The following is a 13,294-nucleotide window of genomic DNA, read 5'->3' as shown; positions in this document are numbered from 1 at the left end:
GAGACCACTTGGGACTGCGGCGAATGATGGCGGAGGGCAAGTGGGGACTTCCGGATCCCTGTCTACCAAGGGAAGCCGCGTTCGAAGGCCAGCTAGCACCACAACCAGCCAGCAAGACAGGGCCGTCTCACTCGTCACCAATCAGCCTGCTACATGGCCATAGTCACAGCACATGTGTATTTCCAAGCAGCGCAAACCCTCGCTCTCACCTACACGCGATGGCGCCTTCGTGATGATGCATATCCGCCTTCCCGAGCCCTGCGCCGCGCCTCTGGCCTGAAATGACTACTGAACCGTCCTAGCACTTCCCCACGACTGGAGGACAAATCACGCTATTGCCCGATTTATCAGCAACGCGAAAGCATAACGGCACGTCATCGCACCAAACGCGGCTGTGTGAATCCGACACAAGATCCATCGTGATTGATTGACCCTTGGTCGTTGCCATGGTGAAGCCGTCTTACACTCCAACTACACAATGTATGCGCTGGAGATGATGTAGATGATGTATGACAGCTCACAAAAGACGCGCATGTTTCCGCCATTTCGTCCATTGACGACCGTCTCGGACGCCAATCTGTTCTAGAACCATTGCTATTTCAGTTTAGCGCAAGTTTCGGACCTCATCCGTCACTCCGATATATCGGCCGTGCACCATGAACCTCGTCAGCTCACTTTAAGTCCAAGGAACAAACCGGCTGTCACTAAACTATACTGATTATGAGACAAATCTTCATTATTCTACGATGCAACGGATGAGTATGCTGGCTACCTATTATACAATGACTGAATCTATACGCAAGATGCTGACAGAAAGGAGATGAGAAGGTGCATAGTTGACCAGAACGACTTGTCTTCGCCCATGACACATCCCCTGCCGCCTTCTGCTAGTCCACCTATTATCGGAACAAATGTTGAAGAAAAAACTCGGAGAATATCTGGGCCACCATAGCGACCACTGTGCCATAGTAGGGGGTTGCAAAAGAGACTTGTCAATCGGAAAGATGTTGTTGTTAAAAGGAGGTATCGATGATAGTGCTTACTCCATGAGAGTAATTCTCGGCCGAATTCAGAAGCAATCTCCTGTACGGAGAGGAGCGTCAAGAGTGGACTTGGTTCACGTCGAGGTCGAATAGATGCAATGACCTATCCAAGTAATCCGAAGTAGACGACGGCAGACCACAATCAACGATCAGGTGCGCGAGTTCCTACGATGCGCCTCGATCTCCTCGATCTCCGTCCTCTTCAGGTCCCGAAAGCGCTGTCGCCACTTGTCTGAACGTTTCTGCCTCTCGTCTGGAGACATGGTTCGAGGGTCGTCCTTCTTGCTACGTCGAAACTTGTTGGTCACCTGTTCCAGCTTCGCTTTTGCGGGTGAATGCTCTCCGGACTTCTTAGGCGAGCTAGGTGGGTTGGCTGGCGAAGATGTAGCAGCACTACGCTCGACATCCGCGGCCTTTGCTGGAGAAGACGTCGCTTTCTGCTTGCCCTTACTGCTGGGCACCTTGAAGCAGCTTGTACTGCTCTCCTCATATTCAAAGGGGACAGGTGCTTCAGCCGAACGAAGGTCCCCTGCAACCGAAGACTGACGCTCGTCAATAGGCGTATCGTTGATTATCTCCGACAAATCGTCCATGGCGCCGTCCAGTCCTGACAAGCGGTGGTTACCAAAGTGCCGAGGGACAGGTGCGCCATGGGTACCAAGTTCGCCCAGACTCACTTCCTTGAGCGTTGGGTAGAAGCGCTGCGAGCTCAGTGACGTGCCATAGTTGCGATTCTGGGTTTGATTGCCGAAGATATGCTGAACCACGCCACTGTCTAAGGGGTTGTTCGCCTTGGAAAAATTAATTGGATTCTTCATGCCTCGACTTGTATCGTTCTCGATGCTCGGAAACGCAGCCTGTCGGTAGTTAGACGCAAGCCTCCGTGGAACGTTCACTGGAGGGTTCAGGTGCTGCGCGGCAGAGGCGATGCGATGGCGTTCCGGAATAACTTCGCAGCGAGCCATGTATTGCACTGGAATTTCCTTAACATTCCCTTGCTGACCGTATCCCGAGTCACGACGGACATCATCTTGCAGATTGCCCTTCGTTGAGTGAATATTTTCCTGACCTCCATTGGCGTTGTTGTTGTTCAAAGGCATACTGGCAGCAGGATCTTGGGGAAGAGACCCGGCAACTAACGCTCGTAACGAGGGTGTCCTAGAGTCAATGCCGTGTTGATACTCAGCTTGACGCTTCTTCGACTCATCTGTGAGGAAGTGCAAAAGACCCTGAATGTAGCCTTGCAGAACCTCGGGACTGTCAGGAATGCCAACATGGTCGTAACCGGCCTGGTAGCCCTCCTGATATGTGGACGGAACATATGTCACCGGCTTGCCATGGAACGGCCAGTTCTCACCTATACTAGTACGTTGGTCCGAGTTGGCGCGTGGCGCGATGAAGCTACTCGAAGCGGAAGTGGACGTGTTGATGCCCATTGCAGGAGCTCGCTCAACCATGGTGGAGAAGGGCTTCTCAAAAGCGTTCTGCTGTACAGCAGTCATAGAAGGTTGTTTGCCAAATGCCTCAGGCCACGAAGTGAGCTTGGGCGCAGGCTCGTTTTGCCTTGAGCGACCAGAATCGCCTTCATTCCAAGGACTAGCAGGCCAGTGTTTCTCCGGTGTAGATGGGACAGCAGTATTTTCATCGGACGAGTGCCCGGTCTCCTTGGCCTGTGGGGCTACGCGTGTTGAGGAATGCTCATGTGTGTTTGTAGGGAAGAAATCCATGGTATCAACGCTAGACAGACTATGCTTCTGCGATGACGCCCGGCGGTCATGTTTGCCCTGTTCTTGCTGTTGTTGTGCTCGCCACGGAGATCGCCTCTCTGGCGAGGGAGTGGGCGGTACAGCGCCTTGCGTGGTGCTGGACTTGGTAACGGGCTCGTATGTAGGGCTCTTTGGGTTCAGGATAGATCCCTTCTTGACATCCTCTGGAGGTGGTGGCTTGATCTCAATAGCTCTAGAACGACGACTAGCTGATCCTGGAGGAGAATGAGGGGGGTTTGCCGCGGCTGGGACAAAAGGTGTAGGCTCGACAGCAGTAAAGTTGGGAAATTGACCAAAAGGCTGGGCTGAGGGTTGGAACATTGGCAGAGGTGAATACGGTGCTGCGAATGCGTACATGGGAGGAGCATATCCTGGCTGGTATTGCGATCCAAAAGTCGGCATAGGTGCTGAGCCTAAAGCGTTCGCTCCAGAGAAGGCGCTATGTTGAGCAGTACTACCCTCTGATTCATCGGCTGTTATTTGCTTTCGAAGCGCATCAAGCTCGACGATCAGGCACCGCTTCTTTTCGATCATTCCCGCGCGCCATGCCTCGCTCTGGTGACCAGCTTGCAATACCTCGGTCTGCTCTACTGTTCGCAGCTCTTGCTTCTTCAGCGCTTGTTGCGCCTTGAGTGTCGTCAGGTCCAGGCCAGCAAATGGTGTGTGAGTACTGGAACGTGATGGCCCAAAAGCGCCTCCCGTTTGAGCATTGTGAGTAGCCAACGTGGAAGCGCCCAGCATCTGTTTGGCCATCGTGTCCATAGTAGCGGGGCCAGTGGGAGGTATCGTGGGGTTGGTTGCGTTGACTGCTGGCAGTGCGAACATGCGATCACCAACAAAGATGACTGGTTGACCGCCAACGACTTCAACGCGAGCGGTATTGTTGCCGTTTGGTTGTGTCTGCAGTTGAGGGATATTGCCTGGGGCGACACGCAGTGGTGGTTGCGATCTGTAAGCGGTGTCGCCGTATCGGGACGTGCCGAGCGGTGGAAGATCGCTAGGAACTATACGGCCACCCGCGGTAACTCGTATACCAGGGGGACTTCCGTGTTCTTTGAGGAGTTTCTCTGCTTTACCACGCTTAATCGACGGCGTCGGCGATGGCCGCTTCTGAGGGCCGAAAGGGACGAGAGCCGCCGGAGTGGGCACACGTAGGCTTCTGTTCGATGCTCTGCTAGACAGATTTGCCGAAGCGGACACCGAGGGGCGTAGAACGTGTTCTGTATATGAGGACGATCAGCTGTGCTCGCCTTATAGCAATGGTAGTAACCAAGACGACGAGGCTTGAGGTGGTGTAGTGTAGTAGGGATCGTCGGTCGCAGCGTGTGTGGTTGAGGGCGTGCAGGATACGCCGCATCTGGATACTATACTCCTTGGTGGAGAAGGTGGAAGGTGAAGGAGAAAGGTGAAGGACAGAAGAGGGCAGGTCCGGGACTGACCTCTGATCACATCCTCATTAGGAAACTTCTCAATCGACACAGCTGATTCCGACACCGAGTCGCGAAGTGCAAGCAGTTCGTCCACCTTGTATGCGAACGACATCATGGAGGGTCTGTCACCCTAAGTGGGTACCGTAGACAGCGAGCCGCCAACCTGATTGAGCCGCTGGTATTATGGGGTCAATGAGACGTGGAGCTGGAGAAGCGAAAAAGGTTGAGACGGTGTGATGTGAATATCCTGCTTTCGTCAGTATGACTTCCTTGCAGCATACGGTACTTCAATATTGGGGGTATAGTTGAGGGTCATGATTGGTGTAGCAGAGATGACATACCTCAAATCTGATCGATGGTGAGGCAATGCGAACAAGAAGTGAACGACAGCTATCCAAAAAGCCCAAGTGCAGCAATGCGAAAGATGGCGAGACGGAACAAGAAGATGGAACCAAAATGAGTGTGTTGAGGAGAAGGACAGAGGAAGAGGTTGCGTAGGTTGTTATACCCTGCATTCTGCCGCAACTGCCAGTGTAAGAGACGATCGGGGTTGGCCACTGAGGAAACAGACGACACAGCGACGATGTAGGAAGGGTTGAAGAAGAGCATCGTGAGATTTATAGAAGTGGACATGCGGACGAGCGCGGCTGCTAGGTGAGATTGAGAAGGCAAGAGCAGTCGACACTGAAGACATGGATAAGCGAATACTCCGGCTTTTACTCCGGCATTCAGGCGCGACGATAGAGTCTCATATGTGATGCAAGAAGAAACTCCCGAGTACTAAGCTCTAGGAATGAGCGAGCCACCTACTGGCTCGTTGAGAAACCGCAGATGTAGAAAAACTCGACGCACACACTCTTCTGAAGGCAGATGAATGCTGCGTAAGCCTGGGCATACAGCTCTAGTAGAGAATATGAGCATACAAAGTACGGTCACACGTACTTGGGTAACAAAGCTCGCTGGCTTCCAGGGTCCTATCATAGTTTTCCTCTTAACGCCTTGACGCCCTCGCTATGCTCCATGCTGAATATGCTGTACCATATATGTCTCTTCGCGCCTCCTGCTCATGTATTTCGATGTTCAGAACACTTCTGACGTCCTCTGTACCTTTACCTCCTCCTTGTGGGTCTAGCACTAGGCGGCGGCGCCGACTCAAAGGCGTCATCAGACTCAATCTCATCATCACTCTATGCCCATATTAGCTCAACCTTTATCAATACCATTATCGTCACTTACCGGCTCCTGAACAGCCTTCTTTCCCCTCGACGGCGCAGCTCGCGTGGGCTGACTACGCTGCGTAAGCGTCTGCGAGAAGTTCAACTTTGTCTGCGTAGCCGCAGATCCCGCCTTGACCCTTGTAGTCGTCGTCTTCTTAGCCGGCGACTTGGCCTTCGCCGGGGGTTTGGTTGTCGTCCTCGCAGCGGCCTTCCTTGCCGGAGGTTTCTTCTGCGAGGCAACGAAAAGGTCTTCCGCGCTATCTTCGTCATCTTCTTCTGGAACTTCTTCATCGTCGTCATCGTCGATCATGATCACGTCTTCGTCGTTATCAGATTCCTCTTCTTCGACAACAGCCTTTTTCTTGCCTCGGCCGCCTGTAGCTCTGGCTACTGGCGCAGCCTTCTTAGGTGCGGCCTTTTTGGCAGCAGCGGCAGTTGCACGACTTGTGCCAGCCGCTTTGCCGCGACCGCGTGGAGCAGCTTTCTTCGTGGTTATGGAAGCCAAGCTCTCGTCATCGTCTTTCTCGCCTTCATTGTCAGAACGGATGAGAGCAGCAGGCTGATCAGCCCAAGACCCGTCGAAGTCACTGTCCCATCCAGCTGGCTTGGGTTTGACCTTTGACCTCCGTGTCTTCTTCAACTGTCCTGAAGCGAACAGATCCTCCAGTTGTTCGCGATATTCCGCCATCTCCTTGGTAATCTCTTCTTCTTCGATTTCGTTGGCGGCCATGAGGTGCTTGAGCTGATTTTTGAGGCTGTCTCCAACGAAAGTCTCCATGGCATGCTTGTCGTCCTTGTCCACAAACTGGGACACTGCATCTCCAAAGGAATTCTGCGGCAAGATTGTCAGGGTTTGAGCTGTGAGGAATTCTTTGACCAGCTTGTCGACCTTGACTGAGTCTATCGAAAGCTCAGCCAGGATATCCTCGTCTGGCTCTTCAGCCGTGCTCTTCAATGCGCGGTTCGCTGGTTTCTTTTTCCGGTGAAACTGTACAATATCGTTGATGTTGGCTACCTTACCCATGAAGCGATTCGAAATACGCTGCGGATTCTCGCAATGGAATTCGCCCCCTCCTGGAGCTGTGTACTCGACACGCAGTCGGACAAGCGGTTTTGGCGGTTCGATGTCATCGTCTTCTTCCCTGTCTTCTTGAAGTTCAAGCCACTCCCTGTTCGCTTCCTGAATCAGCTCCTCGATAACCTGGTTCAGGTATTGGGTTATCTTTGCACGGTTATCGCTGACATCGCGGACGCGCCATATCTCTTTTTCTTTAATTTCCCTCTCTTCTGCAAGCACAATTTCTTTCATGATAAAGGGTCTGACCGTTTTCAGGCGGATGTTTTCAGTTGTAAACTCTTTGCCAGTGACGCTCAAAATGCAAACGTGCTTGGGAACCGCCTCTCCAGGCATCAATGACGTAGCCACTGAGGAGCCGGGCTGCATGACATGGAAGCCCATCTCAGGGTTGTATCGCGGGTCAATCAAACATTCGTGCTCGTGACCCCATACAACAAGATCCATAAACTCTGGTAGAAAGTTCTCGGGAAGATAGCTGGTCGGCGTATGTGCATGATGATTTTGATGCACGCTCATGAGGTTGAACCACTCGTCCTTTTGCATACCAGGTTGGAAGAACTTGACATTACCGTCCCGCCAGGTGTGGAACAAGCGCTCATCACGAACGTTGCTGAGACCGTAGAGAGCGAGTTTGGTGCCGCCCTTTTGAAGTAGCACAGGCTTCACTGCGATTTTATCGACTTCCGGTGTGCGACCAAAATAGTTGACGAAGCCAGACGCCTGCAACAGATCGAGAGGAGAGAACGAGCCTTCGCCTGACGGGTCGTCGTGATTACCATGAATGGCAAACACAGGTATAGCAATGTTTATATCTTCATCCTCGTAGTTGACGTGGTCGAACATGCCCCCAAAGTTCTCGCTTGCATCGCTCAGCATCTCCAGTTCGCATGGCTTCTCGCCGAGACAGTTCTGACGCAGTGATTTCATGACATGGTACATGGACTTCCTCGACGGCTTGTTCTCGTGAAAGAGGTCTCCCGCATGCAGTACCATGTCCACATCGTGCTCTTTCGCTAGGCACATGACTTCGTGGAATGTCCTCCAACTGTCGTCCTTTCGCTCTGCATCGCGTTCATTATATCCGACATGGCTATCTGTGGCGACAAGTATCCGGATCGTGTCTGCGCCTAGAAGTCTCGTTAGAACATGCTTGTCGATACATCTCAAGTTTGCCCATACTCTGCTGCGCACCGCGTCGTGGGGGCATAGTGGGCGGCTGATCTGTGGTAGTTCGGCTCCGTGACTTCTGGCGCTGGTGGGAGTGATTCCGCGAATTCAATGTCTCCCTTGAAGCACTGTAGTAGTCTCTCCAGGCAAACACGCCACTACAGGCCAAAAGATGGCGAGCAATTACTCACGACTCGCGACGCGCTTCCGCCTAAGCCAAGCCCCTAGCGTCCCCCGCGTTCTCACGTGCATTTCGTGAGGCCATCGGAAGCCGTCGAAAACATTCGCCGACCTCATCTTTCACGCCCTACGTCGCAATGTTTCCCACACGGGCGCTCTGCGCTCGATCGGTCTGGAAAGGTGAGATACTACGCATTGCTTCCAAATCCTACAGGATCAAAAGACTAACGTCCTGCTAGGACCCAATATCGTCCCGTAAGCCACTGCAATCAAGCCCTGCGAAAACCGCCCTAATCATCTCGAAGCCTACCAATAGTACAGAAAAAGGCTGGCGAAAGGACGCCGCCGATCAAGACACAAGCGCGCTCGGCTACGATATTACCGAATTTCGTCGGCCTCAAGTTCCAGATACACAACGGCAAGGGCTACCTAGACCTCACCATAACTGAGGACATGGTAGGACGTAAGCTGGGAGAATTTGCGCCGTACGTGTGCCAAAACCTCCATGTCTTACTGGAGCTGGTTGGAGATAGATCGACGAAGCGCTGACATGTTATTCTAGAACACGGAAGCAGTTCACATACAAGCAGACGAAGAACAAATGAGCAACGGGAAACAAGTGCATCAAATGGGAGTTTGGGTATCATTTTGGTTTATCTAGAAGCCATTCTGTACTGCTATTGTACAAATATGATGGAGCCCTCTGCTTGTGGGCCAGATGCCTCAATCTTCCCAATGGCCAAGTACCCTGCGCCTGTGATGCCGGTTCCAAACGCCTAAAATGCATGTCGATATCCCAAATTGCCACATCCCGTCATGAACCAGCTTTCATGTAGTGCTGCCTAAGCAAAACCCGTGGACTTAACGGTAGAACTCGCCACGTTTGATGTTGACTCCGTATTCGCCTACTGCCATGCCCAGATCCTCCATAGTGAGCACGGTTCGGCCTTGACTGCCACCTTGACCTCCACCACCATATCCTGGTCGCTGGATGCCAAGGTTGTAGTCCTTGGTCTTTGAGCCACTGTCCTTTCCACCAGGCGCACCACCAGGTGCAGCAGCTGCCGGGGCTCCTCCTGCCCCACCCATGGGGTTGTTACTCGTGGTGTTGGACGACCTGATGCGAGAGAATTGGTAGGCGTCGGCCGCAATGTCGGCGATGAATTTCTGTGTCGCCAGAGCGAGTAGACGTGCAAGATGTTGTGATGTCTGGGGTGGCGGTGGCAGACCGGCGCGGGTCAGGTAGTAGTTGGTCACTGCATCGGGTATCTGGTCGCCTGGTTAGTTCGCGATGCTTGGTATGAGGACGGGACGCGGCATACGATAGGCGCATAATCATCCATCTTGCCAAGGAACTCGCGCAACGTCGCATCCTTCTTCGCTGGTATGCGCGCTTCAAACGCGGCGGCCGAGTCTGTTACACCGTTGACTGTCGCGGGTTCGGCATCGTTTGCGCCGTCGAGGTTCATGGCGTCGGCTTCCAGTTGTGTCGCGTCTTGCTTGATCTCGTCATCCACCGCGTGGTCGAGTTCGTCGTTGACCTCCATGTTGGTGTCTGGGGGCTGCGAGTTTTCTTCAGACATGGTTGCGATGCGAATGATATGAGTTGCGACGTGGTGCGAGGTATGACGTGGGGTGGATTGATTGGATTGCGGACTGCGGAGACAACGCGGGAGTGAGTGAACGGCGAGCCAAGCACGGTCGCCCAATGCGGTAAGCCCAAAAGGAGCCAATCGGAGTGGTTATAGCCCAACTACCAGCACTGCATCTCTCAACGACGCGTTTTCACGTTGCCTTCTAAAGCCTTTGACTTATGGTGATTCTGACGAGTGAATCAAGATGCCACAGTCGGCACATGAGAGGCCAGATGGGACGGTTGCGGCTGTTTGCGCTACCACAAGCTTGGGGACCCTGAGCGATTGCCGGAGCACCTGACCCAGGCAAAGAGCCAACCAAGGACATGAAGGTTCAGCCTTGTGTAGCTGCATCTCCAGATACATGCATACTCGATGGATATGACAGCTTCTTTTGCTTTGCGTTAGTGACAACTGCCCGGTTCGCACTCTTTGACACTCCAGGTTGACACCAAGCCGTCTCGTCTTCAACCGCGTTCGACTTGTAATACATCATTTTGATCATTCTTGCGAACCCTTGATCCTCGATCACTGTTTACGAATGACATGTGATACTGCACTCTACGCGTCTCTTCTTATGATACACGTACACGCAGAGTCCGCATGACAGGCAGCAGACCAGTCACTTCACACCACACTACGCAGCGAGGCACCCACCGGATGGCATATCACCAGCCATGGCCATAATCATCGATCTACCACCAGAAATCCTGGAACAGATTTATCACTACTTAGGTAGCATCGACGACGTCCACCACTTCGGACGAATGTGCAGTAAGACTCATCATGTCATCCAAAAACAAAACATCTACCTCGAGATCATGCGCTCAATCATTCACTCTTCACCCCAACACCGCTATGACTTCCAGCTTTGCAGATCCCTCGACCTCCATCGCAAGATCGTAGCGCACTTGGAACGACATCCTATGCCATTCGCTGCCAGCCAACCCGGAGTCTTCAGTTTCAGTATCTGGGAAACGCAATTGATGCAGACTGCCAGGGGTTGTTCTAGTCCGGCTGAATGGACAGATGACATGGTTTGTGACATACTGGCAAGGTACCAGGGGCTGCGTGTTCTGGAGAACATTTGGCTGGAACGAGAACTTCAAGAGCAAGATTTCCTATCTGTGGATGATACCTCGGATGCACAGCGGTTTGTCCATCGCTTTGCAACACTTGTTGATCGCGAGCAGAAGTTCAGAGACGGAGACCTACCTCGAAGGAACCCGAATACGCCGCATACATGGTATTACACTGAATTGAACGCGGATCAGAGAGAGCGTTTCTATGCCGCTGTAACCTGTGTCTGGCTCCTCAACGAGATACGATGGGTCTTGACCAACTTTGCTTATCCGGCAAACTTCACTGTTCAGATCGAGATTCTGGGGGCGTTGAAGGCGAGGATAGAAATGGAGACTAGGACACCACTACTGGACGAACTGGATCGACACGCCGTGTTCACGTTCATGTACCATCATCTACTTCCCCTCCACGCTTTATTTATGGCAGATGCAAGCTCCTCAAAACTACCCTTCACATTCGCGTCCGACTTTTCCAAGGACACGGCTCATTGCACCAGGTACGTACACTTTACCTACTCACTTTCCCTGTGTCAATACTGGCCCTTACCGTTGTTAGATTACTCCAGCTCTTCCTCATGGCCTCTCAAACCTACTTCCAACCCCCTGACCTCGTCGACCTAACGCTCCGCTCCCGCACATCTCGTAAGCCGCCTTATCCCCTCCTTTCGACTCCCTGCTCAACCGAAAAATACCGTCGACCCCTCCCCTCCCTCTTCTATCCCGGCCACGACCTCAATTGCACACACCTCAAACCGTCCTTCCAACGCACATCGATCGCACACCTCACCTTGATAACGCGTTCGTCGTTCCATCAAACTAGTCATGATATGAGTCAAGGGGGTATCAGTCCATCGGCGCTTGGGGAAGCCTTGTTCAAGGTTCCGGACCATGCGAGGCGGTACCTTGTGGATCGTGTCTTGGTGGCGTTTGAGAAGGACGAGGTGAGGGAAAGAGGAAAGAGGGAGATGAGAGGGGTGTGGGGAAAGAAGTGGAGCATAGTTGGGTGGGCGGTTTGGTGGTGGGCTGGGAGTGAGGAGAAGGCTAGGATGAAGATGGAGAGATTGCGGGCAATCGAGCAGTGAGTTTGATCTAGACTTGTACGGAAGATTCAACCGTATTGTAGATGCCTTCGCCAGACTTCGGCGTACTGGAGCTTCAGCTGACGATGGTGTGTACCTTGAGGATGTGTTCCTGTTTTGCATCTATTGTTGAGCATCTATAGACTTTATCCTTGCGAATGTCTTGTCACTCTGGTTTCTTCCGACGTTTGTAGCAATCGTACTGTTCTGGATATATATCATGGAAAATACTCCATATAGCCCTTGTGGATACTATCTAGGTGGCCTGTGATTCTTCTGCGTGCAGAATATAGTCTTGAGGGGGCGCAATGGATACCAAGAGGTCCTATATATAGTGCTCATTGATGGTCACGTTCGCATGCCTCAGATTTGATCGGGTGAGGTAACTATTAATGGAAATTTATTTGGTCTGAGGTAATCGCGGGTCGGGGCGAGGCAGCATGTACCGGGATTATGGATGGTGCGAATTGTAATCGTCGGGTGTTGATTCGGACTTGTTTAAACGCTGTGAGATCCCAGCCACCGTTCAAGGTTCTGCAAGCTGCATCAAGGCAGATCGTAGGTTTAATATAGACGTGCAACGGAGAAGGCCGAAAGTAGTTGACAAGGCACAGAAATTGTTTGAAATCAATGTCGGATATATGAAACATGGGGCTGCCGAGGCGCATGCAACAAGCCTCATAAAAGTGTGGCGGTGATAGGATATTCGCATGTCCAAGCCTCGCGGCATGAATGTCATATCCACGTTGACGTGCAGCATCAGGCGCCTTGGTCTTGCTACAAAGAGTTAACACGCGTCCAACGGGATTAGCATTCGCAGCTTATCAGTACCGATGTACTGGATGCAGCGGCTAGAGTGTGTGAAGACATGGTGGTGCTCCTGATGGAGCGGAGAAGGTGGACAGTTGAGGCCTAGTTGGCTAGGCATAAGAATGAAGGCTTGTATATTGCAGACAAACAATACGGGCTGGTTTGGAGCTCCCGGCAGGATTCGGAAAGGTCAATGGCCGCAATTCCGTTTTCCCGTAGGGCACAAGGATCCGTAGATGGCTCGCTCATGGTGCCGGCCATTGGCAGAGGAACGTGAAAGTGCCGGCACGACACGGCCCTCACCGAGGAGGCGGCCGAAGCCCAAGATTGGAGGTAAGCAGGTGCACGGGAACGGCCAGCCGGTGGAACTGGCTGTTTTGTTGAAGTGCAGGCAGCCATGTATAAAACTACCTTTTGCAAATGAGGGGTCGATGGGGTTCGCGAGACGTCATTGGCGTGTTGGAGCGCGTCGAACTGAAATGGTGGAAAGCAAACGCAGAACCACGGCGGCCGCAGAGGGTTGCCAGCATAAGTACTTTCATAAAGCGTGCAAGCCGCACGTCATCTGCTAGTCACTGGACGGCCGCTCTCGGGAACTGGGCGAGGGAGTGGTGAATGCGCCGAAGTAGCGTGGGCTGTCGGGTTCTCTAGAGCACCACCTTAACGAAAGAAAAATTCGCGCTTGAAAGTGACCCTCTTCCTCCCACCTGCGCTTGCTTCTCCCGCACACACGACAGCCAATTTTCTTTCCTGGCGCCCCGTCTGCCTTGATCACGTCGCATACGACCCTCAGACGCCGCCTCTGCCC

At 52.7% G+C, this 13,294-nt stretch overlaps 5 protein-coding genes across 5 annotated transcripts; 2 read left to right on the top strand and 3 right to left on the bottom strand.

Annotated features, from left to right (window-relative positions):
* Positions 1-1,192: 1,192 nt before the first annotated feature.
* Positions 1,193-4,354, bottom strand: AA0111_g8023 (hypothetical protein; the record flags this gene model as incomplete). Its single annotated transcript, XM_028654426.1, has 2 exons — positions 1,193-4,029; positions 4,249-4,354. The coding sequence occupies 2 exons, from the start codon at positions 4,352-4,354 to the stop codon at positions 1,193-1,195; spliced, it is 2,943 nt and encodes a 980-aa protein (XP_028504458.1).
* Positions 4,355-5,348: 994 nt separating this feature from the next.
* On the bottom strand, positions 5,349-7,741 carry AA0111_g8022 (Double-strand break repair protein; the record flags this gene model as incomplete). The annotated part of the gene is made up of 3 exons (XM_028654425.1): positions 5,349-5,426; positions 5,476-7,661; positions 7,714-7,741. The coding sequence occupies 3 exons, from the start codon at positions 7,739-7,741 to the stop codon at positions 5,349-5,351; spliced, it is 2,292 nt and encodes a 763-aa protein (XP_028504457.1).
* A 277-nt stretch (positions 7,742-8,018) lies between these two features.
* Positions 8,019-8,486, top strand: AA0111_g8021 (hypothetical protein; the record flags this gene model as incomplete). The annotated part of the gene is made up of 4 exons (XM_028654424.1): positions 8,019-8,061; positions 8,121-8,136; positions 8,187-8,366; positions 8,444-8,486. The coding sequence occupies 4 exons, from the start codon at positions 8,019-8,021 to the stop codon at positions 8,484-8,486; spliced, it is 282 nt and encodes a 93-aa protein (XP_028504287.1).
* Positions 8,487-8,742: 256 nt separating this feature from the next.
* AA0111_g8020 (hypothetical protein) lies at positions 8,743-9,464 on the bottom strand (the record flags this gene model as incomplete). The annotated part of the gene is made up of 2 exons (XM_028654423.1): positions 8,743-9,150; positions 9,204-9,464. The coding sequence occupies 2 exons, from the start codon at positions 9,462-9,464 to the stop codon at positions 8,743-8,745; spliced, it is 669 nt and encodes a 222-aa protein (XP_028504456.1).
* Positions 9,465-10,192: 728 nt separating this feature from the next.
* Positions 10,193-11,679, top strand: AA0111_g8019 (hypothetical protein; the record flags this gene model as incomplete). The annotated part of the gene is made up of 2 exons (XM_028654421.1): positions 10,193-11,094; positions 11,154-11,679. The coding sequence occupies 2 exons, from the start codon at positions 10,193-10,195 to the stop codon at positions 11,677-11,679; spliced, it is 1,428 nt and encodes a 475-aa protein (XP_028504321.1).
* Positions 11,680-13,294: the final 1,615 nt, after the last annotated feature.

The sequence above is a fragment of the Alternaria arborescens genome, assembly GCF_004154835.1.
Source record: "Alternaria arborescens strain FERA 675 chromosome Unknown contig_19, whole genome shotgun sequence".
NCBI lineage: Eukaryota > Fungi > Ascomycota > Dothideomycetes > Pleosporales > Pleosporaceae > Alternaria > Alternaria arborescens.
The sequence above is the reverse complement of the archived record's forward strand: the minus strand, read 5'-3'. Positions and strand labels throughout refer to the sequence as shown.